This window comes from Triplophysa rosa, linkage group LG1 (genome assembly GCF_024868665.1).
Source record: "Triplophysa rosa linkage group LG1, Trosa_1v2, whole genome shotgun sequence".
In the NCBI taxonomy this organism is placed as follows: domain Eukaryota; kingdom Metazoa; phylum Chordata; class Actinopteri; order Cypriniformes; family Nemacheilidae; genus Triplophysa; species Triplophysa rosa.
Genome location: NC_079890.1, coordinates 14,645,694 through 14,673,006, shown reverse-complemented (window position 1 = coordinate 14,673,006; position 27,313 = coordinate 14,645,694). Strand labels below are relative to the sequence as shown.

At 41.5% G+C, this 27,313-nt stretch overlaps 1 protein-coding gene across 1 annotated transcript in view; it reads right to left on the bottom strand.

Moving 5' to 3' along the window:
- The window catches only part of plekha7b (pleckstrin homology domain containing, family A member 7b), a 115,389-nt gene that overhangs the window by 29,308 nt on the left and 58,768 nt on the right, over nt 1–27,313 (bottom strand). The window contains 5 exon segments of the mRNA XM_057319276.1: nt 3,624–3,724; nt 4,111–4,183; nt 5,411–5,515; nt 7,285–7,396; nt 20,243–20,326. Coding sequence (XP_057175259.1) covers nt 3,624–3,724; nt 4,111–4,183; nt 5,411–5,515; nt 7,285–7,396; nt 20,243–20,326 — 475 coding nt within the window.

The following is a 27,313-nucleotide window of genomic DNA, read 5'->3' as shown; positions in this document are numbered from 1 at the left end:
TAACAGCTATTAGTTTATGAGGCAGCAAAGCTAAGCAGAATTACACCGCTGGGAGAGTACAGACAACACTCCAGAGAACAGGAAAAGATTATTAGTAAACATCAAAACATTAATTATTTCCCCAACATTATATGAATTCAAATATATAAACTGCCATTATTTCCACTGGCCACCTTTTCTTACCTCAAATGATCACAGACATTTAAAACCACTCTTCAATATTAAAACAAAAATCCCACAGGCATAGAGAGAAATTAATCCACTGCTGACTAACAAAACTAAGGAGCCAGTCACAGTAAAAAGCATTAAACAAGTAGCATACCTCAGGGTCTAATTCACATGAAAATAAAGCAGCCAGATGTTCAAAATAGCTGCTGGCTAGATGGAGATCTCCTTAATAAACAAGTTGCTAATAAAGAGAGAACACCGCCTCTCACCGTGCGCTGGTCTATTACAGAATGTTGGGCAAGTAACAGGATATTAGAAATACACTAGATGTACAGTATAATTAATCTGCCTGCTGGCACAACAGTCAAACCAACTCCAGCGCTGGGGAAAATGGCTCGGGTAATGGAGTTTGAGGAATGCGCAGTGTACCCATAGGGAAGAATGGCGGTGGAGGAAATAAATGAGTGGTATTGATGGGATGAAACATTCCTGGAATATTGTTCTTCAGAAGAGATGCTTTGCATCAGGAGAAGACCGAGGTGAATTACGTAAATGGCTTGATAGGAATTAAGGAAGTTAGAAAATAAAACACTGTTATATTTTTTCCAACTTCATGCCCAGAGGTTTAAGTCAGGATTGATTTTCCAGTGTAGTAGGTGTAATATAAATGGGTTTTAGCCTTCTGGGAGATTCAGTTTTAAAACATTATTTCACTGGCTGCCACAGCGAAAAGTATCTGTGGTTCAATGAAAGCTTGCTATCAATAGGACCCACTAAGAGACGGGATAATGACGTTCCCAAGTCTGTGAAAGAGGAGAGGATTGTGGAAAAGTAGTTGAAGGTGATGGGCAGAGTGGCATGGTGAACAATCATATCGGTGATGATAACATCACACTGACAGACATACTGTATGGAGGGAGGCAGCAGTGGGTTGTCACTATTTAAAATGTAAAAAAAAACACTAAATCTGAACATTAATCTAAATTTAGAAATACGTTATACCGACTGCAGCAAACTGTGAGAACCACTCAAGTATAGGACAGGAGTCTCGGGATAATCAAGAGAAATGAAAATATAGATTTAATGGGCCTCATTTATCAATCTAACGTAGAAACAAGCGCAGATCCGTGCGCAGAAATCATTTTACGACAGGGTTCACGTGTGATTCATTAAACATTCGTATGCCGGCAATCTCATCGTACGAATGATCGTACCTTGATAAATGCGGCGGCTGAAATCGATCGTAATTTACATATCACACCCCTATAAATTCAGGGTGTAGACGCCTCGCCCCTAGATTTTGGGACATGGAGAAACATAATCTGTTTTTTTCGAACATATAAAACTGTTTCGTAACCATTTTTCTTAGTCCCTTATTGGACAATTCTCCCGGAAAAGCACGCGGCAGCAAGGAGAGCAGTAGAAGGAGCATGTGCAGACGTCACTTTCACTTGTGTGCAGGAGAGAGAGAGAGAGCATATGTTCGCGAAGTTCAGGTGTTTGTTTGTTCACTGCATTTGGGTGATGAATGTTATATAAACGGTAGATATAAAGCTGGATTTGGAGATCGTTTGAAACTGATATATGGAGCCGTCCCAGCGCTAAAAGATGCCGGACATGAACCGCATGCGGTGAGTTAAACTGATGTCTGAGTTTTGTTGGCAATGGGTGCTCACGTGCTTTAGTTCAGCCTACCGCTCCCCCCGCACGCACCGTATGCTTTCGGAAATAATCGTACAGCTGTATCTATCTTTTATAAATGTGATCAAACTAAATACTCTACGAAGTATGCAATACTACTCCATAGGTACTCAAGATTAATATGAGATTGGCAGAAACCGCGTGTGTTAGGGCCGCTTTAAGAAGTAGCCTAAAATTTCATTAAAGTTTTGTACACAAAAGCACCCGTTAACCTTGTAATTTCAAGCATTTAAATAATCACATAATTAGGCTAGAAAATAAAATACTTCATTAATGTAATGATATTAAGAAATCGCATTGGAATCTATTATTACATAGTCATACTAAACGAAAAAACGTAATCTATCTTTCTATGTGTCATTATTCCTTATCAGTTATCAAAAGGGTTAAAGGGTTCTTAAAACTTGCGTACACGAGCTGAGACCTGTCGTGAGATTTGATAGTAGCAACCGCTCACATCCATTTTGATAAATGCCAAGGTTTGTGTGGAAAGGACCGTACGCCCCGTTTTTGGTCGTACGCTCGTTTCATAAATGAGGCCCACTGTGTGAGAAACGCATACTGTAACTCAAAGAGATGTAGACGGTTGTTTTACACACACATACAGCTCAAAGCCATGAAACTAAAGCACAGAGCACAGATACCGTAACAATACATATATATATATGGATGTATATCTGTACATTAACAAATTCACTGTCACATTTTCTCAAAGGTATATTCATTCAGATGTACAAGATATACTCACTTGGTTTATATATATCTGGTCATTATAGTACATTAATGGTACCCTCATACAAATCTGTTTTTATATTGCACTAACTGCTAAACACTTAATGACAGAGAAGAGAAACGGTATTTCGATTCCTCTGTATGTCTGTACATATGGTGGCATTGACAAATAAAAAATCTTGAATCTTGAATTTGTTGGACAAAATTAAGTGGCAAAACAGACAAACCACAGTGTATCAGGAAATATGGGTTTATTGTGATATACAAATCATCAAGCATAATTTGACTATTGACTACAGTTTTATCTCCGAGCCTCCTTTGTGATAATATTTTGCAGCCATTCTCCTAGGCTACATCTTTATAAACGTTGTGTAATTTTTTTGCCAAGCCTCCTTTAATTCTTGTCAAAGCTAAACTCTAGTTTATACTCCAAACACACCAATGCAACATGCAAACATTTTAATGCATCTTTAATAAATTATTTGAATAAAGAGTGAAAATGTCAATAGTCCAAAGCTGGACATGACTTTTGGCCACTACTGTAGACAAGTCTTCGGGCAAATAAGTAGTAATTGTTTTTGTAGCATTTTGCTAGAACCAATTCTATTGGCCTTTTTCACAACATATTTATTGATTATTTTTTAAATTGAAACAAACATTCTTATTGTTATGGTTTTATTTCCCAGAAAAATATAAGATCTTATACAGTACTTGAAAACAATGCTATTGATTAAATATCAAGTGTAGGTTTAGTTCCCTTGGTTTGGAGTCCCTTATGGTTGTGAGAGTCCTTTTATGAGGCAGACCAGTTCTGTGTGGTCATAGCAGTCAAATAACTGCCACATCCATCAGGCAATCCTAACTGCTGTCCACACACTACCGCTGATAAAAACAAGCCACATGACACAGACTTCCTGAGGACGTCGTGTAATGTATCCAATAAAGCCAGTGAAGGTGAGTCCACACAGAGGAACTGATTAAAGTGTTCAGTGTGGCGCTCGTCATTACCGTAACGCTCTTACCTTGAAAGCATACTTGCGGCTGATGTGGTCCTCGGGTCCCACGGGTGAAATGACATAGCTGGGCAGAGGAATGCTGCCAAGAACTGTCTCCTCTCGACTGTCTGCAGAGAAGATGATTAAACTCATATTATTATCAAGAGCAAAGCAGAGATGTTTAAAAAGTGTTACATTACAATTGTACTACAGCTTATCTTAAATTGCTACCATGTTTAAACAGCCACAGATGATAGAATTTAAGTGATACTTCACTTTGTCTTCACTAAATTATTAAAACAACATTATCTGATTGGTGCAAGCAATAGAAAAGATGGAAATTAGAAACTTGTTATTAGCTAATAAATGATATGTACTTTCAAAATAATGTGTTACAGAAATGGAAAGAATTCTTTAAGCATTCTAAAGTGATTACAGCGAAATAGAAACATTGACTTGTGACTTCTTTACTGTATTACAGTTAACAGTATTAGAACTCTGATGAGTGACTCACCTTTATAATAAAACAAGCAGTAATCCGACAACACAAACCACTTGCGCTTCCATAGTCTCATGCCAGAGCTGTCCTAAAGATGGAAGAATAATATAATTTCAGCCTTATTTCACATAGCCTACATAATCTTCTGTAGAAACTGATGTGTATGAGCTATTTCTCTCGCGGGTGAATGCATGCTCTATTTTGGCAGTGGGATTCCTCAGGGCCAAGATGCAACAAATAATAATGATTTATAATTTGAGCTGTAAAGACAGATTTGGTGGAAAATGTTAGCTGTTTTTCAACTCATGTAAAGATAACATAACCTGCAACATTATGTTTCAAAGAGAAATATGAACTTAGCATATTTTGTTTACAATATAAACCGTTTCATCTGAGGTGCGCACCTGAACTGCAGGTAACTTCCGGTCTGTGTTTGTTTATCGGTCTGGCTAGTATCTAATAATATAACTATTTGTATTATTTATTTATGTCATTGTTCATTTAATTTCTTTTTTTATTGTATAATAGTTGTATTAAATAAACGATCTGTTGAATTTTGTTCATTTTATTAAATAAGCAATTTGTTGAATGCATCGTGTATCTTTGTCGCATTTAAAAAAAAACTATAGGACTTTGACATCCAGCGGTTGAGCTTGGTATCGCAGTCTAAATTCAAAATATTAGAGAGACAAGTTTAGCAAAGTAACGGTTTCTTTTGCTTGTTATCATAAATAATCTACAGGCACTCTATTGTTTGCGAATGTGTACCGGAAGTTAAGGACAGTCCACAAACGCGCGCATGCACAGTAACGTTTGTTTATGTTATTGCTTTGAAACCGTCTATATCTCATTGGCTCAGACCTTTACTGACACCTGTTGGTGTGGATGAAGCAACACGCAAAAGAAACCAAATTATGGGTACCAATTCCATTAAAGAAAAGTGCTCTTAATAATTCAGTCAATAATTTACTTGAGTGAAAAACTCCATGTCTAATTTTTACATGTAGTACTATTATAAATGTAAAAAGGAGCTACTATTCATTTTGATAAATACATTTTATGTAAAAGTAAGAACACACGAGTAAGTGCATCCCATCTATCATAATTTTAAACCTTAACAACATTCTTTGTTCCCCCTGAAGACGATGTTTTCTTCTGGTTTACATAATACGCTGTATCGACTAACATGTTTCATGATGTACATTCATTCATTACCTGTGGGGTGTTAGTTCATTTAAAAGCTTAATTAGGATCTAATTAACCACTAAACATTCAGTCCTGATAACAACACATTGAGACTCTGTACTAACCGTACCTGTTTGTAGAGCCATCCTCTCACCACCACCGGCACGTTTGGGTTCCTTTTGATAGAATGATCACGCTTGCCAAAGCAATGCACCTTCCCACTGGCTTTCACACTCTGCAGTATACAACAAAATATAAAGAATTACACATTTAATAAAAAATCTTGTAACAAATTACTCCAAAAGGAATGCACAGTTAGACTCAGAATTTATGAATGTAGGCTAGATTTAAGAAAAGATCTATCAATATTTATTTGAATATAAAACTTGGGTTTCTTTTTTTTACTTTTTAAGCGACATTGGCATTTGACATTTTAAGTGAGCCCTGTGTGTCCAAATACTATTGAAGGGCTATTGTTCGAATAAGGAGAACAAAGTAATAAATAAAACTTTAGAATGTCCACCTTTGAGCTTTCAATGCTGAAAAATAATCAAAATAAACAAGCGGTTTATGGAATAGAATTATTTATCTTGATCCCTGTAAAGTTCAGCACAATTGATTATTTGTCAACCCAATGTTTTCATAGAGAATAATAGTGAATAGCTACACTCAGTCTTGCATTTCTTCCCTAAAAACATGTAGATCAAAACTACAATTTCTCCATGAGACACACCTTTTAAATCACAGAAATGACTCAAGCTACATTAAAACTAGAATACTATATAGGTCATGAATCACAGACCCTGTGTACCGGGCCCTGAGTCCACACAGTATTGTTGCCTATGTGTTCTTTCAGAACTAAATAAAATATTTGTCTACTAAAAAAACCCACAATGCTCATAATATGCTTTTTAAAATAGAACAAATGTTGGACAATGATTGATGCCCACAGGGAGACTGTTCATTCCCAGTGAAGTGTGTATGTGCAGAGACGGGCCTCTAGGATTGATCGATTTGTTTGTGAAAGCTCATACGAAGCTGACGAGGTGCTGTCAGACTCTACCCAACAGTGACGCAGCCAATGTCTGTCAAGCCAAGCCATTAAAACTTCATCTCTATAAACCCGACTTCTGTCTCTCCATTCCCATTTCCAGAGGAGAGCAAAGGTGCGATGCTCTAGCTGCACTGGCATGATACGAATGATAACAGTCTCAGCCAGAACTCAAGTGCCACTACAGACGAGTGACATCACGTATCACAAATTCCAGGGTGAAAGAGGTGTACATGTGCATTAGTCAAAGTGGGAACGGGGCTTGTGAATGTGACCTTGGGACTCGACCTGACCCAAGCAGTACTGTTAACTTTTTGTTTATAATTATGACGTTACATTCATTTTATAGACTTGTTTTTTTAATTACAACCCAAACTTGACAGAAATCCGAAGTCACAAACATAAAATAAATGACCCATTTGACAATGTGTTCAGCCTTCCATCTACAGTAGTCTGTAACTCTGTAGTTCTCAGCCTAGAGGATTAAAATACAGTACACTGCTACCTAAGAAAGGAAGGGATCCAGTAAACCAGTTACTTATACAGCTGGAGCGCCACACAGGCTCAGATTAAATTAGCTGTAAAAAGCGAGAGGTTATTTGAGTTCCTCGTTCCCCTACAGATGTTCTACTGTACATCTGCCCAACCCAGCTGAACCACACAGGAGATTTCTCTTGACCTAAAAGAACCCGTAACCTATTACACCATACGTTTGGGCCATTTATCACAATCAAAGGCCCAGTGCAAAAAAAGTTGAATCCAATTTATTCTCCCCCATTACATTTTAAAAACGTTATAAGATCCTGCTCCCCCACCACACACACTAAAATGACTCTGGGAATTGAATGGTTTCCTTGACAATTATCCTTGGCACTTGAGTACCGGAAGAGATCCGGCGTTTTGTTTTTATAAAGAATCAACACCTCTGATCTCATATTAGCAGGACGTCTCACCCTGGATCCTGAGGTGGCATCTGCAGGGGACAAGGAGATGGCAACAGATGACTCGCTGACCATGCTGGAAGGCCTCGGCTCTGGTGGTGGCTTGGACATGCGTAAATTTGCCCTGGAAGAGTCAGACAGAAAGACGTGATCTGTCACCATGTGTGACAAATTGACCAACAAAAAATGCACATGAGAGGAAGATACGCATGGGGACACTCCCTGTTTGATGTATTCAAGTAAGACTTTGTCAAAGATGTTCCCTTGAGGCAAGAGAAGTAAACTGATAAAACAACCCTGTCATGGCTCTACTTCATTTAGTCATGTTTTTCTTGGTCCTGTAGCAGAGTCATGACAAAGCCTTTGGTTATGTGTGGAGAGAAACATATTGTTGTCCTGTTGACAATAATATACGTTCTCTCCAGTGTCTCGTCTCTGTTCCCGCCATCTCGTTTCCTCGTTATCTTTCCCTGAGTGTTTAATTACCCACACCTGCCCCATGTCGTTATCCTTTGACTGTCTTCCCTATATAATACCCTCATGTTTCATTGTCCTGTGTCGGTCATTACGTTGTGTTTATATGTGCTGCGTTTAGTGTCCTGATGGTCCTTGTGTTTCCAGAGTCTTGTGTTGCTGATTTATCCTGTTATTGTAAGTGTTTAGTTTAGTCTATGTCAAGTGTTGTTTTGTTTAGTGTTTAGTTAGTTTACGTCCCTTTTAATTATTATTATCCTGTTCTTGTTTATCGTGGGTTTTTGTTTTGTCTTTTGTTTATTTTATAAATAAAGTCTCGTCTGTTAACCCCTTACGGCCTGCCTGCATTTGGGTTCTTTTCCTGCCACAGTTCGTGACAAACCCTCCAGCGAGTATTTGTGGAAGTGACCTGGGAATGATGTCAATTTTAAATTCAGTATCATATAAAAGTTTAGGGTCACTTGAGGGAAATGTTCCTCTTCTTGACCTTATTGACCAATGATGTTTTTGAAATGGATGACTTTTACTCTATAATAAACAAAAAGCAGCCAATAAAAGCCCAGCATATAGATGGAAACTCAATATTGTTAAAAAATGCCAACAACAACTTTAGGCAATAGGGGACTATACTGAGAATGCTCAAATATATATATTTTTAAATAATTGTAATAATATGATATTTATATAATTTACTTGTTTTTGTTTCCACAACGTGAGTGAGTGAGTGAGTGAGCGAGTGAATGACCCTAAACCTTTTAATGGTAGTAACTACCTACCTACTTACAGTACTTACCAAGACAATCTATCCCTACAGCATACACTTTTTTACACACTAAGTAACTGAGGAGAAGTCAACATTAAAGCAATGGAAAATCAATGTAGGGCCATTATGATACAGTCCCTCACAGAAGCTTCATGTCACGATCGTGGTGAGCAAGAACCCAAGCGCAGGTAGGCAGTGACGGGGTTAACAAAACAAGTCTAATAATAAATACAAAACACAAACCAAAAACCCACGATGGGGTGCAAAACAGAACAAGGAAAAGAACACGGAAACAAAACAAGAAATCAAAACAAAACACTTCCCATAAGAGGGCAAAAACTGAACTAAATCAAAAACGAGACACTACGTATAAACACTTACGGGGAACACAGGCAACATGGCAAACATAGTCAAAGGCACACGACTGGGAACGCGAACAGAACACCAGTATACACACGTAATCCACGAACACAAGACAAAGAAACAAGAGGGTATTTAAAGGGAAGACAAACGAGGGATAATGACACAGGGCAGGTGTGGGTAATTAAACACTCAGGGGAAGATAACAAGGAAACGAGAGGAGTGGGGCCAATGACAAGACACTGGAGAGAACGTATATTATTGTCAAACGGACAATAATATGTTTCTCTCCACACATAACCAAAGGCTTTGTCATGGCTCTGCTACAGGACCAAGAAAGACATGACTAAATGAAGCAGGGCCATGACACTTCATTCACACACATTCATCTATACATCAAGCTACATTCTTCATCTATTAACAGCATTACATTCTTTAAAAAAAGGATAGTTCACCCAAAAATGAAAATTCAGTCATCATTTCCTCTTGTAGATATTTTGAAGAATGTTGGTAACCAAACAACGGCGGTGCCCATTTACTTCTATTCTATTGTATGGACACAAAACCAATGCAAGTGAATGGGTACCACCGTGGTTCGGTTACCAACATTTTTCAAAATATCTTCTTTTGTGTTCTGCAAAAGAAAGAAAGACGCACAGGTTTGAAATGACAAGAGGTTTAGTAAATGATGACAGAATTTTCATTTTTGGGTGAACTATCCCTGTAAGGTAGAATTATTATCAACTATAACACAGCCTCTTCTGGATTTGTAAAGGCATTCCCTATATTTAGCTCAGTTGGCTATGAAAACTCTGCCATAAGGATGCACTGCAGGCACCGCACTTGCTAACAGTTTCACAGAAATGACAGCAAGAGTGTAAACAATCAGGAATTCCATCTCACTCGCAACTTTGGTAAACAGTAGTTTAAAAACAAATGATTAACCAAATGTTTGCTAAATTCCACAGCCGTGGTCGCTGTGAGACAAATGCCTTGATGCCAGGCTGCTCCCTCAAAGTATGCGGGCCCATTTTTCTTTCCTAATAAGGAGAAGCACATAAAAGCTCCACTGAGATTCAGGTAATGCTAATGTAACATTCTGGGTAAGTCAGCAGAGAGAAGGTTAGAAGAGCAGAGAGATGAGAGAGAATGAGGGAAGCAGAGGACAGAATGTACACTGTAAAAAGTGTTTTGTCAGGTAATGTGGAATATGTGCTTTAAAATGTGCTTTACATCTACAGGAAATGAACCAGTTTTATTCAATTGTTGATTGTGACTGAATCAATGCGAGTCATTTTTAGGGAATTAAATCAAATAGCAATAAATTCTGCTTGTTACCTAGAATGAAACTGTCAAGAGTGTTGCTGCTCAGCTGCAGGCAACACATACAGTAAAAGCTTTACTCAACTCAAACCACTGTCAAGCTCAGAAACAGTTGGGAAGGGAATAAGCAACAGTGAAACCAAGAGAGCTGCACGGCTCTATCAAACATCTGTCTCAGTCCATAAACACATTTTTTAATCTGCTTAAAAGAAATGACAAGGCAATTTGGACTGGTACCCACAAATTGATTAAGTTTTCATTTGTTGGATACACAACTGCCTCTTGCAATGTGCAAAACAAATTTGTTATTGCAGAAACCATGTATATCCAGAGTGCATATTGTATAAACCATAAAGAAATGATTGAGGCAGATGGCACACCCATGAAGCGCCCACAATGACTGACAGTCTCATGCATTTTGCACACAAAACCGGCAAAAGTTGTCAAAAATAATGGGCTTCCATCTGATTGGCTGTGCTTACGCAAAAGTTCAGTAATAATGCCTGAAACAACCGACAGCCATGTTGCTGCCATCAAATCTGTGTGAAAAGTATAGTTCTGTGAAAAAGTAGATAGTAAAACTGCATTTTTTTTTTACTGTATTTCTTATCTGTGCTAATAATTGATAATAGTAAACAAACACCTTTTACTTTTTAAATGGCTATTTTTGAGGTTTTTTTTTCTTTTGTATTCTGCTCCCTGTACAGCTGGAATCAACAATCCTGTATCAATAATCTCTGATTGAACTGACTAAAACAGCATCACAATTAATAAAAAATAATTCGATTTTAAAGTCTCTTTAAATGTTGGTCATATGATCATTTCTTGCTTAAGTTAGCGAGCAGTTAAAAGCTCTCTGACAGACAACCATCTTTAGACACACATGATGAGTTCTGCTGTATGAGGGAGTTGAAACAGAACATACTGACATACCGTTACCCAATTATTCAGAGTGATATCTGCTGATGAAGTTAAATTAATATTTCTTAACTTTTTAAATGTTATTAATTCATAAAACGACAATTGATATTGAACTGGTGATGATTCTGAACCTTTTCTATATACAGAGCACAAATTCATTGAATTTTCCTGTCCTCTTTTGATTGACAGGATATATCAGCCCTGATCACTCACCTTTCTAAACGAAAGCCGATATTGCTTTTATCGACCAATACCGATATATCGGATATATCGGTGCATCTCTAATTTAATTCTACAACTTCATACAGTACATAACAGAAATCTGATCTGTATAGACATTTTCTTTTATTTTTTTACAGTTTTCACCATGTTCCAGCTTCCAGATTGCTACAGTCCATGTGCCTGTTTAGCACACTTGATAAACCCATGTCGCTTAATAAACATAATCTCTTATAAACATGCTTTCCAGCTAATCCAGTTATAATCCAATCCAGTATGCATAGAACATAATAAGAACATAATAAACACTTCCAGCATGTAAAATGTTTTTATGACATCACAACAGTTTGTATCTGTAGCTTTTGATCGACGTTATAATGAATGTGTTATAACTTCAAATACAAATGCTGATGGCAGAAAGAATCTGTACCATTACAGAAAAAACATGACGCAACTGAACAAGGTCAATAAACATTTTGATTATGCTGCTAAAACTCACCAAAGCAAGCAGATTACCCAGCCTCGTGTCAGGCTGACTCCACTGTTTTCATGGGTGCTACATCAGAGCTTACAGTAAATCACAACCCAGCCCAAAAACTGACCCACACTCTATTGTACCTCCAACACTCCAAAGCTGTAAACATTGTTTTTTTTCCTGAGGAATGTGAGGTGATCCTGCAGTGCAGAGGAGTCGGAAGGTGTCAGTGGCCGGTGTATAACATCAAAACTGCAGGAAACTACAGGGGCATTGCCATTGGAGGACTTGTGGACTGGAACACTTTTCCCTCTCATTTTTTAACCTCCAAACTGGCTCTTGTCCAAAACGTTTGAAGTATGTTTGCACCCTGGGACTTACTAGTGTTTTATCTAGCCTTTCACACTATTTACCTGCACTGTCTTTTGAACGGATAGGCTCAGAGGACCTATGTTTTATGATGGAGAGATGAGAGAGGTCCTCAAGTCTGCCTCAGAAAAATGGCCAAACTCTGTTCCCAAAGGCACAAAGCTTCAGACCCACTAACCTGGTTTTAAAAGAATACAAAGCAGTATACAACGTGCGCCATTAAATCTGTTGTACCAGCTCTTTATATATTGGCCTATATAATACAAATATAGCACTTTACTTATTATAAGTAACTTGGATCTTTGGAACACTCAGTTTTGGTTAATCACACCATCCAGCTGTCTCATATTTCTCAATAATCCAGCATTCAGAATGTTTATCTGACTACCAGCGCTATTTAAAGGTCCAGTGTGTAATTTTTTGGAGGATCTACTGACAAAAATGCAATGTAATATACATAACTATGTGTTCAGAGGTGTATAAAGACCTTACGTAATGAGTGTTATATTTTCATTACCTTAGAATGAGCTATTTCTGTCTACATACACCACAGGTCCCCTTACATGGAATTCACCATGTTGTTTCTACAGTAGCCCTAAACAAACTGCAGAGCACTTTTCGTAAATATGTTATCTCCTTCAGCATAGAGGCGAAAACATGACAACATCTTAGTCCTGTGTCAGCCTCCATAGTGCTTCAAAAGGGAGTGGTGGAGTGAGCTGTTGGTTTCAATTCGTAACCTCACCACTAGATGCCGCTAAACATCATACACTGTACCTTTAAATGGTTTCCATAATAAAAAAGTAACTTATAAAATATTCCATAGCTAAGCAATATCTTGTGTCTAATTGCTTGCTTATGTGGCAAGTGTAACAACCCTACTCATTTGCTGGCCATGCCCCCTCACCTGCTCCAGAGCTCTCTCCCAGTTTCACCCGCTCTCGATCCCCGGACCTATAATGACACGAACTACACTTCCCATCACCCCCTTGCATCGAACTCCACTTTGATTACACCCACACCTGAGACACTGATTGCACTTGCACCTGCAGCTCATTCCCTTGGACTCTATACATACTGTGTTGTTCTATGTTCGGTGTCAGGTCAAGTTGTCGTTTTGTTTGTCGCTAGTTCAGACCATGGTGGATTATCTCTACCGTGTATGTTATATTTACCCGTGGATGTTACCTGTTTGTGAGAGCCTGAGCCCACAGAGACACCTACGCTAGCACGTGACCCAGCGACTGAGCCTGTTATCACCCTGGAGCCTGAGCCTCGAGACGCGTCTGACCAGGTGCGTGAGCCGGCAACACCGTGCGCCGCCGTGGGAGTACTGGTGGACTTTGAGGGAAGCCCCGCCCTTACTCCCGCCGCTGAGGGTTAGACTGGACTAATGAAATAGACTTTTGGCTGCTCCCTTCCCAGCTGGTTACATCCAGCTCTTCCACGTCCCCGCTGGTCCCGTCCAGCTCCTCCATGTCCCCGCTGGTCCCGCCCAGCCTCCTCCATGTCCCCGCTGGTCCCGCCCAGCCTTCCCATGCCCCCGCTGGCCCCGCCGAGCCCTCCCTCAGCAGCCAACACCCTTTCGCCAGTCTCCAAGAAGCTCCCTCCCTCTGCCTCCTCTGCCTTTGTCAGCCAGTTCGTCAGACCTCCGAAACCCGGACTCCACCTCTGTCCTTTGACCCAGCGGCTACACCTTGGCTCCTGCCTCCCTCATCTCCGCCCTGGTCCATCATCCCACTGGCTCCACCAGGCTCCCTTTGAAGGAGGATTGAGGCCTCGGGGCCTCAATCCTCCGGCTACGCCTCGTCTCTCCACCCCTTCGGCTATGGCAGGCTCCTCCCTCCCTTCGGCTCCACCCTCAGTCGCTCTAGCTCCGCCGCAGTCTTCTGTGTCCACGCATCGGTCACCTGAGCCATCGGCTTCGCGTCGGCCCTTCAGACCTTACGGACTCCTCCTTCATCAGCTCTGTCTCCGTCACTCGTCCCCATGGTGTCGTCCATCAGCTCTCCACCATGGCTCCTTTCTCCATCAACTTCATCCTGGGACCTCCTCCTGGCTGGACTCTGGGTCATTAATCTGCTCCTCCTGCTCTGGACTCATCCCTGGCTCCTCCCTCTACCTTCACCACCCCAGCCCTATGGACTACTCCCGACCACCTTCCCTTTACCAACCCCTCGCCTTCCTCCTCCCGTCTTCCCATTAAACCCTTTCAAACCGCGAGTAGTGTGTTACGTCGTCCCTTACAGTCCTGAAGTGTGACAGCAAGCAGCCATTTACTGTAATAAGTGGGGGTAATGTACAGTCAGCGGAATGTTATCACAAAAAATAGCCCTTCAGGGTGATATAAGACCACTCTGCTCTATGTTAGGGTCAACTAGGGTTTATTTGGTGATAACCAGCTGACTACATTATCTCCTATGAACATGATGTGTGTCATATTGCTTTCAATGGTATTTCTAATTATAAAATATTGGTGCAAGCAGTTTTGTCTGCCTGTCTTTCTGTCTGAATATCTGTATTCCATGTTCAATCAAATGTTTACACATGAATGAATTTCAGTATGTATTTTACTATACAATATCTAATAATACTTAATGTTATAATCGAAAATGGTATAATATTACTGACTTTACTACAGTGTTGCCGACAAGTGCTGTGTGTGAGTTAGCCTTCCTGCAGAATGAATGATTCAGATAGAAAACCAGTGAGTTTTTAAGGTGGACACTGCACCATGCCACAGTGTTGTTTAGACGATCTCATTATTCCAGTGCATTGTGCTCAGATTAGTCATTCAGATCAATAGTACTGCACTACCAAGGGACCGCAACACTTGTATCACTGCACACAATTCTTCCGACATTACAACTAATGGGATCACAGCACATAGTTTAGCTCCTCCCTCTGAAGAGGTGGTAGTATGCAGCAGTTTTGGGGACATTGAGACGAATGAATGATGCTGATATTGCTGACATAATGACATTCAACGAAGCTCTTCCACAGATCAGCACTTACAGTTAACATCTGTTAGGGTGAGGTTAGTTTTCCATTAAACTACGCTAAAGGAAAAAGCATAGCTGATGGAGAGAGCGGCAGTAGATGAGGCCGGACATGTGCTTTAAATAGCTTTGAGCATCCAGTAGTGGCGAGTATTCCAATTATGTTCCGTAACTTCTTTATCGCTCTGTTCTACAAACCACAGGCATTCTTCAGCCATCACAGGCCTTTAAAAGACTCATCGCATTATCAACACAGCTGCAAGTGACAAACTTCCTCTTCTGTTAGCGACTGCAATCTACATCCCACACATTTAGCCTTTGTGATCCTGATCTGTAGGCCACTCAAACGAGACGTTCGTAAGCCGGTAAGCCAATAACTAGATCCCTGCTGAAACGCAATGACATGTTTGGCCTCTCCCAAAGGTGGTTAATCTAAGCCCGAACTTGGCACAGAGCCTCCACACACTGTGCCCCTAATGAGAAGCATCAATCAACCCCACCAGCGACATTTACTCGCCTGTCATCTGCATGAGAAATGATCTTGACGGCCATGCGCAATATTCCTACGTGAGCTCAACATTCTAAATCCATGAATCCACCTCCATGTAGAACACATCAGGTCTGTTCAAACTCCATTCCAAATTATAAGGTCCCATGATCCCATGATGAAGGCAGCTGTCTATGGAGGCAGTAGGCAGCTCACTAGCTGTCGGGTGGAAATAGAAGCAGGTGGCTGAAATTTGTAATAGTTTTCACCTAGTTTGCTTCATCAGGCAGCAGAGCATTGATAATAAACAGCAAACCAACAACATGTTTGCTCCTTGTATATGTTAGGTAGGAAAAGTGCAAAATCTGTCTCAGCAGGCAATGTAAATGTGAGCCCTCCTAAGCCTCACAGGATGGATGATGTAGAAATCCCAGCTCAGCTTACTAGCATATGGTCAGACATAGAAATGAATGGAGAGGAGGAGGTATTAGTATTATTACTATGGTTGCTAAGCGTGAATCTCAATGACAAACTACGATACTTTATAAAGGCTTCTTAAATACTCTGATAGGTCCAAGAAGACAAGAAATAAACATATATACAGCATGCACTTTAAAAACGAATTGTGTCAAACTGATCATCATCAAGTCATCATTTCCATACTCGCACATAACAGGTGAAAAATAATTTAACAATTAAAGGTCAAATTTCACGTAACACTTCTGATTCCTGAATAATTCCCATTAAAGTGACAGTTCACCCAAAAATAAAAAATTATGTCATCATTTACTCACCCTCTTATCATTTCAAACATGTATGACTTTCTTTCTTCCACAGAACACAAAAGAAGATATTCTGAAGAATGTTGTTGGCCCCACTTGCATTGTCCATACAATATAAGTCAACGGGGGCCAGTGCTATTCAGTTACCAACTTTCATCAAAATATCTTCTTATGTGTTCTGCATTAAGGTTTGAAATGACAAGAGGAAATAATGACAGAATTTTCATTTTTGGGCGAACTACCACTTTACCACTAGAAAGTCAAGAACAACTCTTAATGACTCAAATTTGATTCAAATTTGTAACTTGTGAGTTTGAGATTGATTCGTGAATCGCCTGACTGACATATTAAGAATCGGCTTATTAAAGTAACTTGATACAACTAGTGAGGATAGCGCAATTAAAAATATATAATGTCTATTTATTATTGCATCACTCTTTCTCTAAGATCATATTCACAATTTAAACATTGGTACTTTCTGTACATGATGTGATTGTAGATTCAATAGCAGCACTACACTGTTGATGTATAAGAAAACACTGTCAGAGTGTTTCAGTGAGGTGTTTTATCTGCATGCCTCCAAACAAGCACGGAAAGAACCAGTACTATTCCAACACTATTTAAAAAGGGAACTATTTCTCAAATGCCAAGCCAATTTGCAGCAGCGGGAGAGATTTCTATGTGGGTGGGATTCCAAAATAATGGATGGACCTATAGGCAAATGTAAATCAAAGCACCATTCAATGAATTTCTTATTTTGCAACATTATCCTCTCCCTAAAAGCACACATACATCGCGATGTAAATTTGGCATGCCATGTTTCTTTTTATCTGGAAGAAGTTTCAGAGTTGTAGCGCATCTGCATTATGTCTACAATGTTCTCTGTTGGATGTCAAAACTGATGTTCTAAATCATTTCAAGAAGTATTGGATGTTTGTACAAAATAGATGCTTAAAACAACTTTTACTGATGCTTCTGAGACAGACATCTGCTTACTGAGTAGTGATTGGTTGGGCGTGAACACCGGCTACAATTATGCACCTGCTTTGCAGTCAAGATATGGCCCAGATTACAAGACCTCACTTCAATCAACTATAATATTGTACTTGTAAACTATAAAATGGCCACCTCACCATAAAATGTTATAACAGTAATGATCATTATTATCAGCATCATTATCACTGGACATTTCCAGCTAATGTACAGATTCCAGCGCTGGCATATGATTGCAGTGGCTCATGGATCATTGCTATACTTTACATCCCATTACCTTCACATCTTTTCAAGTACAATTGGAAACTCTTGAATCTATTAAAGAATGGCATGAATAAATACATATCCATGCAAGTGGAAATGACAATATTGAATATTCTTATTGCTTCGATTATAAAATCTTTTCTGATCAGTCTTTGTTACGGAATACTTACTAAATTTGCACTTAAACGATATTTAATTAAGTATACAAATAACATTAGCCCTCGTTGAAAACAGGAAGCACTAAACACTTACCAAAAACAGGAACCCTGTGCCATATTTCTGTCGTGTGACCCATATTTTTATTGGCCTGTAATGCACTCCTTATTGTCTTTCACAATTTTTAATGAACTTTTTGAATTTGGCATATTCACAGTTCCTGTGGGCCTATGGGATAGTAAAGTGTCCATCCAATGTGTACTGAGAAATCTCTGCGGATGCAGTAGACCATCCGGGTGTTTCTCAAATACAGTTTTTTTACAGAGGTTTTGGACATATAATTCATTATATATTATTCGCTATTGGAGGGAAAATACTTAAAACATACATAAACAGGAAGTACTTAACACTTACTGAAAACATGACTTTACACTTTCTGTAAACTGGAAATAAATATCATGAGCTGCGTTCCATTTGATAGGGTTCCTACGCAGTGTTCACGACTCCCTACTCCCTGAGCATGGGATATCTGTTGAAGTGGACTTCGCTGACAAAAAAACGCTTAAAACCGGAATGCCCTGCAACGTCATCAACGAAAGGCAACAGCATGGTTGCGCAGATTATAATATAAATAAATATTGTAACTTAACTTTTACATTTAGTCATCACAACTTCTCCATTCAACTGGGCTCATCAACCATTACATCTTCCAGAACGGCTAGAAACCTGGGAGTGGTGATCGACGATCAGCTTAACTTCACTGATCATGTTGCCAGCACCAACCGGTCCTGTAGATTCATCCTCTACAATATTAGGAAAATTAGACCTTTCCTATCAGAGCATGCTACGCAAGTCCTAGTCCAGGCTCTTGTTCTGTCCAGACTGGACTACTGCAATGCGCTACTGGCTGGACTTCCAGCTTGCACAACCAAACCTCTACAGATGATCCAGAATGCAGTGGCAAGAGTGGTCTTCAATGAACCGAAGAGAGCGCACGTCACTCCTCTCTTCACTAAGTTACATTGGCTCCCTATAATAGCTCCCTATAGTCGCTCGAATCAAATTCAAGACTCTGCTCCTGGCCTACAAGACCACCACTGATTTGGCACCCCCTTACCTTCACTTGCTAATGCAGACTTATATACCCGCCAGATCCCTACACTCTGCAAACAAACAACGTCTTGTGGTACCATCCCAAAAAGATAAAAAATCTCTCTCAAGTACCTTCTCGGGATCGGTTCCACATTTATGGAATGATCTGCCCGCTGCTACAAGATCAGCAGATTCTGTAGCCATCTTTAAGAACCATCTGAAAACACATCTCTTCTGTCAACACCTGACTGATCAGTTCTGACTTCTATCTCTTTTCTACTCTTTCTAAAAAAAAATAATAATAATATTACCTTAGCTCTGTATACTGTGATAGGCTATATGAGACCGATTTTCTTTTTTTGCACTTATGCTTTTTGTTGTCCTTATGTTGTTCCAATTGCTTCCATTGTTTCCCTCATCTGTAAGTCGCTTTGGATAAAAGCGTCTGCTAAATGACTAAATGTAAATGTAAAAGAAATATACATAAACGTAACATGCGTAACACGCATGTATCTAATCCATATATCTTAACTTTTGTTTATGCTTGTATTTATTGTTTGACTAACGCAGCTTTGATTATTATAAACTCTACTGCTATGCAATATAAAAATACATTTTAATTTGGTAAACTATGTGAAGATGTGTTCTTTAATCCATGGTCGCATCGGTCTCATCTCGCTTTTTTCCCTATGTGGTGCAGCCGTAAACATTTCTGAAGTAAATAACATAACATAACATTAAAACTAGAACTGCTGCTGCTTACTACTTTTACATTAGTTTGTATAATAATAGCAAAATGGATGAATCCTTACATGCATATGAAAACTACTTTTCAATTGCTTAATAAAATATAAATACAAATAAATACATTCATCATCTTGAGTGTGTAGCCTAATAACAATGCTACAAAAAGTAAAATAACATATTTTCAAGAAGCAAACCACAGTATTTAATATAATTAATAATTACATAAAATAATAATTAACAATAATTAAATAAACTTTCACAATGTACAAAAAGCATACGTAAACTCGTCCATTGTTTTTCTGACTCGTGACGCGGCGCGCAATGGCAGTTGGGTGACTTCCCTTTGCACTTCCGGCAAAGTGATGTATCAATGTTCCCCGATTCCCTACGCCTTTCGCAGTGATCTTCGAACTGAACATGTTCGCTCCCTTCGGATTGGAATCTCACTTAAGATGGCGGAACACCCTGTGAAGTCCACTTCGCTGTCCAATTACGGCCAAATGGAACGCACCTCCGCACTATAAACAGGAAGTACTTAACACTTACTGGTCGTGTAAAATGAAGTCAGTGTTTTCTGAGGAGATCTGTCCTGTCACAGGATGCCTGAACGTTGTCGTCCTCTGGTTGTGGCTACATGCAAAAAGAAGAAGAAACAGTAGAGAAAAGAGAGAGAGGAGAAAAAAACCAAAAAGAGTAATGCATTATTAATCATGTTTAGTTTGGCGTTTCTCACCCGGACTGTGGATACAGTAGCTATAAGAGGCACATTCTACAGGAACACACTAAGTTTGATGACGTTCCCAGAGGAGTGCAGTATGTGTGACACCAATGAAGCCTGGCCAGGTCCCCTCATATTATTTAACACAAAGTGTGGCGCTAAGCACAAACCACTGCAGAAACTTTATTGATTTCAATTACACGGGGTCATTCACTTTTTAACCAGGGCATTAAAACATCTTGCTGTCATCGGCTGTAATAAGAATGGAACGGGGATTCCTAAGGGTGAAGAGACTTGTGAAATAACACAAGTTATACTCCTGCTGTCATCAACTCGGTTATTCGTTTTGTCTTCTTGCCGTGTGATTGGCTGAAATTGAGCGTGGTGAGTTGTGGTAATTGGATGACTGAGGAGGCATCCTGGTGACATAATGTGGGGAAAATGTTTAACCGCAGATCACTTATCATCATTTTCATTATGTTTAAAAACTGCTTGAAGTCCTGTCATCTCAGAGACTCTCTGTGGACTCGAAGCATATACAGTAGTTGAGGTTAAGAGACTGGCCTGGAGGTGTCCCTCATGGAAGGGAGCAAGTGCTTAAAACTAACCTCACTCACTGTGAGCCTTCACAGCAAAATCGACAGTGTTAAAAAAGGTCAAATTAACACTCACGGTGTATATATAATCCACACTCTCAAAGTGTGGATTATAGAAACACTGTGAGAGTTAATTTGACCCTTTTTAACACTGGCGATTTTGCTGTGTTGTTCTCATTGTCTACGCATGAGTAAGAACTGATGACTGAACAGCTTGAAGCGCACACAAAAATCGCATGTAATTACTGGTTACTATCAAGTACAGACATGAGCAATTCCATGCAAAGGTCAACCTTACAGTGAAAAAATATCATATTTACATTTATTCATTTGGCAGATGCTTTTATCCAAAGCGACTTACAAGTAGGAGAGCATATAAACATTTTGTAAACACGCTAAACAGTACCGTTAGTTTACAAGGCCATGCTACTAGGAGGATTAAAGCTGGAGTAAGCAAAGGAGAGAATGAACAACAAAAATTTTTTTAGACAGACAAACAGGCAGATAAATAAATGCGGAACTGGTATGTTTTGAGCTGTTTTTTGAAAGTTGTGAAGGATGCTGCAGTTCGGGTGGAGGCTGGTAGTTCATTCCACCACAGGGGAACCGAATGAGTAAAGGTTTTTGCAAGTGATTTGGTGCCTCGCTGTGATGGAACAACCAGGAGTCGCTCATTTTCAGTACGAAGATGACGGGAGGGGATGCAGACCTGGGGCAGTGAGTTAAGGTAAATGGGAGAATTTGCCGTTATCGCTCTGAAGGCCAGTGTGAGAGATTTAAACTTGATGCCGGCGGCAACTGGCAGCCAGTGAAGCGAAATCAGGAGGGATGTTACATGGGTTCTTTTAGGCTGATTGAAAACTAGACGTGCAGCTACATTCTGGATCATTTGCATTCATATTGATACTGCATCTCAGATATGTTGGATATGTTTGGTGGTTTAAACACCCAAGCAAGGTCTAGTTGTTAACCCCTTTTTAATGATTTTCATAGTCAGGTAAGTGAAGCTTATGGAATTGCCACAAAAATTAAAATACAATATTTTATGTTGTATAAAGACCAATCCTATCTCCACTTGTTGGTTATTATTGCTGGTTTGGGCATTTTAATTCACAGAATTCCTACAAATGATGTTGTCTCTCAGAAACTTTTATTAGAAGTCTTTTATTGTCACATCCATAACACATGCATGAAATCCCTCATATAAAATAGAAAGCACATGTAGACTGATATTTTTCTGAAGTCTGATGTCTTCACTACCATTTTTATTATTTATTTCATATGTTTGTAATATGCTTTGTCTCAAGAGCCCTGTATTTTTGTATTCCATTATCGCTCTTTCACATTGTTTAAAATCACTAAATCAAGTGTAAACGTACCCTTGCATGTGTATCTGAGGGTTTCAATAAACAAATACGTACTATTCTGTAGAACAGGGATCTTTAACTACTTTTCTTTGAGGGCCAGATTCCAAAAGTATACATAGGATGCGGGCCAGTTTTTTACCATATCTTAATTTCTTCTGTAATTTTGTTTTTCTGCAATTTATTGCATTTTGTTCCTTTTATACAATTTTTTGTTGCTGTTACTTAGTATTTTTGCCTTTTCATGATATTTAATTGAAAGGAATTGGTCTTTTTAATTGTTATATTCCTTAATGCGTTAGTTCACCCTAAAATGAAATTGCTGTTAATTTACTCACCCCCCAGTCCCCAAGTGCATTCAAGATGTGGGTGGCATTGTTTTTTTCAAGAAGATAGGCTATAAAGATATTTGGTTGAATCAATGAAAGTCAAATCAATAAAAGTCAAAAACGCTAATAAATTCAACACAAAAGTAATCCCTGCCCAGGGGTCAGGCTGCCCCTTGTGACAGTAAACGGGCATCTCTGTGCAAGAAACTGAACACTTTTACCAGATATTCGGGTGAATTCCAATCGCATTCTTGTGCCCCACGCGCCTAAAAGTGGATATCATTTGAAGTGCAAGTTCTGGAGGGAGATGAACAGTTGTTTTTTTCGTAAATATAGCCATTCAAAACATACATAATGAATGCAGTAATAAAAACAACACAGTTTTTCCCTTATTTCTGAGACAACATTTCATGTGGTGTATCCTTCAAGCAGTTACTTTCAAGGGCACAATATGAGTTTGGGAACGGGGCCTATTGCGTGTGCAAACCGATTGCCTGTGACTGTGGATTGCCGGTTCTAACGTTGTAAATAACATTACGTTTCTTGGACAGACCAATCAAAACGCTTTATAAGACGTCAATATATCGTTATGAGCCGCGGGAATTACTTTTGTATTGAATGTAGCAGCGTTTCGGACTTTCAAAGATGTGGCGTCTCAGGACATGCATTTCTTAAAGCACACCTTTCTTAAAGTCGCTCCACTTAAGTGGAAATGTTAAGGCGGGCCAGGTAAAGATGATTGGCGGGCCGTATTTGGCCCGCGGCGGGCTGCCAGTTGACTAGCCCTGCTCTAGATGGTTTCTGTCGGGATCTGAGGTTAGCACTGTTTGTTTGTCCTCGTTGTGTGTGTGTGTGTGCGTGTCATGCCCGAACATGTGATACACCTGTTGCTACTCATCAGCCCTTGTTAGCTCTCAGTGTTTTCACCTGGTGATCATTAAGTTCTCCCTATTTATTCTCTTTCACTCCTCACTACCCTTGTACTATCGTTAACTCAAGTTGCTTTCGTGCTCTGAGCTTTAACTCTCCAGTACTGCCCAGTCTTGTCTTGACTTAGTATTCAGGTCATAAGATTACCCTTGTCTTGTCTTGTCGTGTCGTCTCGTGTGGATAAAGGTCTTGTTTGTTTTTTCATATTTCTTGGATTATATTTTGGTTAAAGTTTTGTCACCCCCACATCCTTGAGGATTGCTCACCGCTCCAGCTTTACCCGTACCGTACTCACCGCCTGGGTCAGTCCTTGGAGGGCCACCGCTTCGTCTTCTCGTCAGTCCCCGGCTGCCGGTCCGCTCGAGGAGGCGGCCGAGATTCACGGAGGGTCAACGCGGCGCTCCACGCTCCCACGGTGGTCATCCTACCCTTCACCTCTGTCGACACTGACGCCCACCTAACACCTCTGCTGACGCTGCCGTATGCTGGGTCTCCCAGTTGGCCTCGTAGTCAGTCCGGGCTATCTGACTCTCCTTTGAACCTTTGTTTGAACCTTTTTGGCGCACTTCGGTGGGTCATCACCTAATAAAGTCTTGTTTTGTTCCCGCAATTGAATCCGAGTGTTTCTGAACCGTGACAGAACGATAGTACCAGGATGGATTCAGCGGGAACCAATCCGTTGCATACGGCCGTAACGCAGCAAGGAGTGTTGTTGGGACAGCAAGTGTCTCGTCTTAACGCCGCGGCACAGGAGATCGGCACGCTGCACGCCCAGGTCACAGATCTCACGGCTCGCCTCCAAGCAGTACAGACTGGTGCTGCCGCCCAGGTAGAGTCTCTTCGACCCGAACCGGAACCTCATGTGAACAATCCCCCTGTCTACAATGGCGATCCCAATTCTTGCCGAGCCTTTTTATCTCAGTGCTCACTGGTGTTCAGCCTCCAGCCGAGGCGCTACATTTCTGAGGCGTCCAAGGTGAGCTTCGTCCTCACGCTTCTCTCCGGTCCGGCCCGGGAATGGGGGATGGCCGTGTGGGATGCTCAGGCTTCCTGCTGTGCTTCGTTTGAAGAATTTCGTAAGGAGATGGAGAGGTTATTCGATCGCTCGGTTCGAGGGGATGAGGCTGCCGCCAAGCTCTCGCGACTAACCCAGGGGCGGGTGTCCATAACTGATTATGCCATCCGGTTTCAAACACTAAGCGCCGCTTGTGAATGGAACGCCGCGGCGCTGCGAGCACGGTTTATGGAGGGTCTCAACGACACCATTGCGGACGAGCTAGCCATCATGGAGGTTCCTGCGGAACTCGAGAAGTTAATTTCCCTCGCATTGCGAGTAGAGGCTCGGCTGGATTTACGTCGCAGACGACGCTCGACGACCAATTCCTGGCGCAGGGTGGAGCCTCTAGATCTCACGGTTCCCGAGTCACATCTTTCGGCTCCCTCGGATTCGGAGCCCATGCAGCTGGGGCGGCTCCGCCTTTCCCCGCTCCAGAAACAGCAACGACTGTCCCAGGGACTCTGCCTCTACTGTGGGAAGCCGGGTCATTTCGCCATAAGGTGCCCACTAAAAGCCAACGCCCACCAGTAGTACGGAGGGTACTGGTGGGCAAGCTTTTTTCCTCTCTTCCTAGCGCATCCCGCACCCAACTGTCATTCAAATTAGAGCACCAGGGAGTCACGCACTCCGGCCTGGCCCTACTAGACTCAGGAGCAGAGGGCAACTTCATTGACCGTGAGACGGCTCGGAGCTGGCAACTTCCTTCGGTTCCTCTCTCCAACCCAGTATCGGTGTGTTCTCTCGGTGGGTCGCTCCTCTTCACCGTCACTCACTGCACTCCTAGCGTAAGTTTATTTATTTCTGGGAATCATCGTGAGAACATCGTGCTGTACATACTCGAGTCCCCTAACAATGTTATTGTCCTCGGGCATCCGTGGTTGTTACAGCACGGTCCTCACGTTGATTGGGTTAACAGCACTATTCTTGCTTGGAATCCGTCTTGTCATGTGTCTTGTCTTGGTCCTGCTCTGTCTCCTGTGTCTGTCTCTTTTGCTCCTCAGAGAGAACTCGTCGACCTGACTGCCGTCCCGGTGGAGTATCACGATCTCGGCGCGGTGTTCAGCAGGTCCCGGGCCGCTTCGCTTCCTCCTCATCGCCCCTACGACTGTGCCATCGACCTCCTTCCCGGCACTTCTCCTCCTAGGGGACGCTTATTCTCCCTGTCCGGTCCTGAGAGAGAGGCCATGGACCTATACATTCGCGATTCCCTTCAGGCTGGACTCATCCGCCGCTCTTCCTCTCCCGCCGGCGCCGGTTTCTTCTTTGTCCAAAAGAAGGATGGCTCCCTACGGCCCTGTATCGATTATCGAGGTCTGAACGACATCACTGTTAAAAACAGGTACCCCCTACCTCTCATGTCGTCTGCCTTTGAGTTATTGCAGGGAGCCAAGGTCTTCACTAAGTTAGACCTCCGTAACGCCTATCATCTGGTCCGCATTCGGGAGGGAGATGAGTGGAAGACAGCGTTTAACACTCCCACGGGACACTACGAGTATTTGGTGCTTCCCTTCGGTCTCACCAATGCTCCGGCTGTCTTCCAGGGCCTGGTTAATAGCGTGTTGGGTGACATGATCAATCAGTTTGTCTTCGTGTATCTGGACGACATTTTAATTTTTTCTCCCTCTCTCCAGGTGCACACCCAGCACGTAAGACGGGTCCTCCAGCGCCTGCTCGAGAATCGACTCTTTGTTAAAGCGGAGAAGTGCGAGTTCCATGCCGAGTCAGTGACGTTCCTTGGCCATATATTATCCACTACGGGTATCCAGGCTGATCCCGCCAAGACAGAGGCTGTCGCCAAGTGGCCCGTACCCGACACCCGTAAGGGACTGCAGCGGTTCCTGGGGTTTGCCAACTTCTACCGGCGCTTCATTAGGAACTTTGGTCAGATTGCTGCACCCCTTACTGCATTGACCTCCACGAAAGCTCCTTTCAGGTGGAATCAGCAAGCTCAGGTTGCCTTTGATAAATTAAAGTCCCGTTTTGTCTCTGCCCCTGTCTTGTCTATTCCAGATCCTGCTTGCCAGTTTATAGTCGAGGTCGATGCTTCTGACGTTGGTGTAGGCGCAGTCTTGTCTCAGCGATCTGTGCACGATGGGAAGGTCCATCCTTGTGCCTATTTCTCCCATCGTCTCAGTCCGGCGGAACGTAACTACGACATCGGTAACAGAGAGCTGCTGGCGGTCAAGTTAGCGCTGGGCGAGTGGCGTCACTGGTTGGAGGGAGCAGCGCAATCCTTCCTGGTCTGGACGGACCATAAGAATTTGGAATATATCCGTTCGGCCAGGAGGTTGAGCTCTCGTCAGGCCCGTTGGGCACTCTTCTTTGGTCGTTTCGACTTCACCCTCTCGTTCCGGCCCGGGTCCAAAAACACCAAGCCCGATGCACTTTCCCGTCAGTTCGTGACTCCAGGAGATAGACTCACTACCGACACCATCCTTCCCTTGGGGGTGGTGGTCGGGGCTATCTCCTGGGGAATCGAGCAGCGGGTAAGGGAGGCCGGTCGAGGGGTGCAAGTACCAACCGAGTGCCCAGCGGGTAGACTGTTCGTGCCGGCTGCGCTGCGTCCTAAAGTCCTTCAGTGGGGACATTCGTCCAGACTGGTTTGCCACCCAGGTACTCGGGG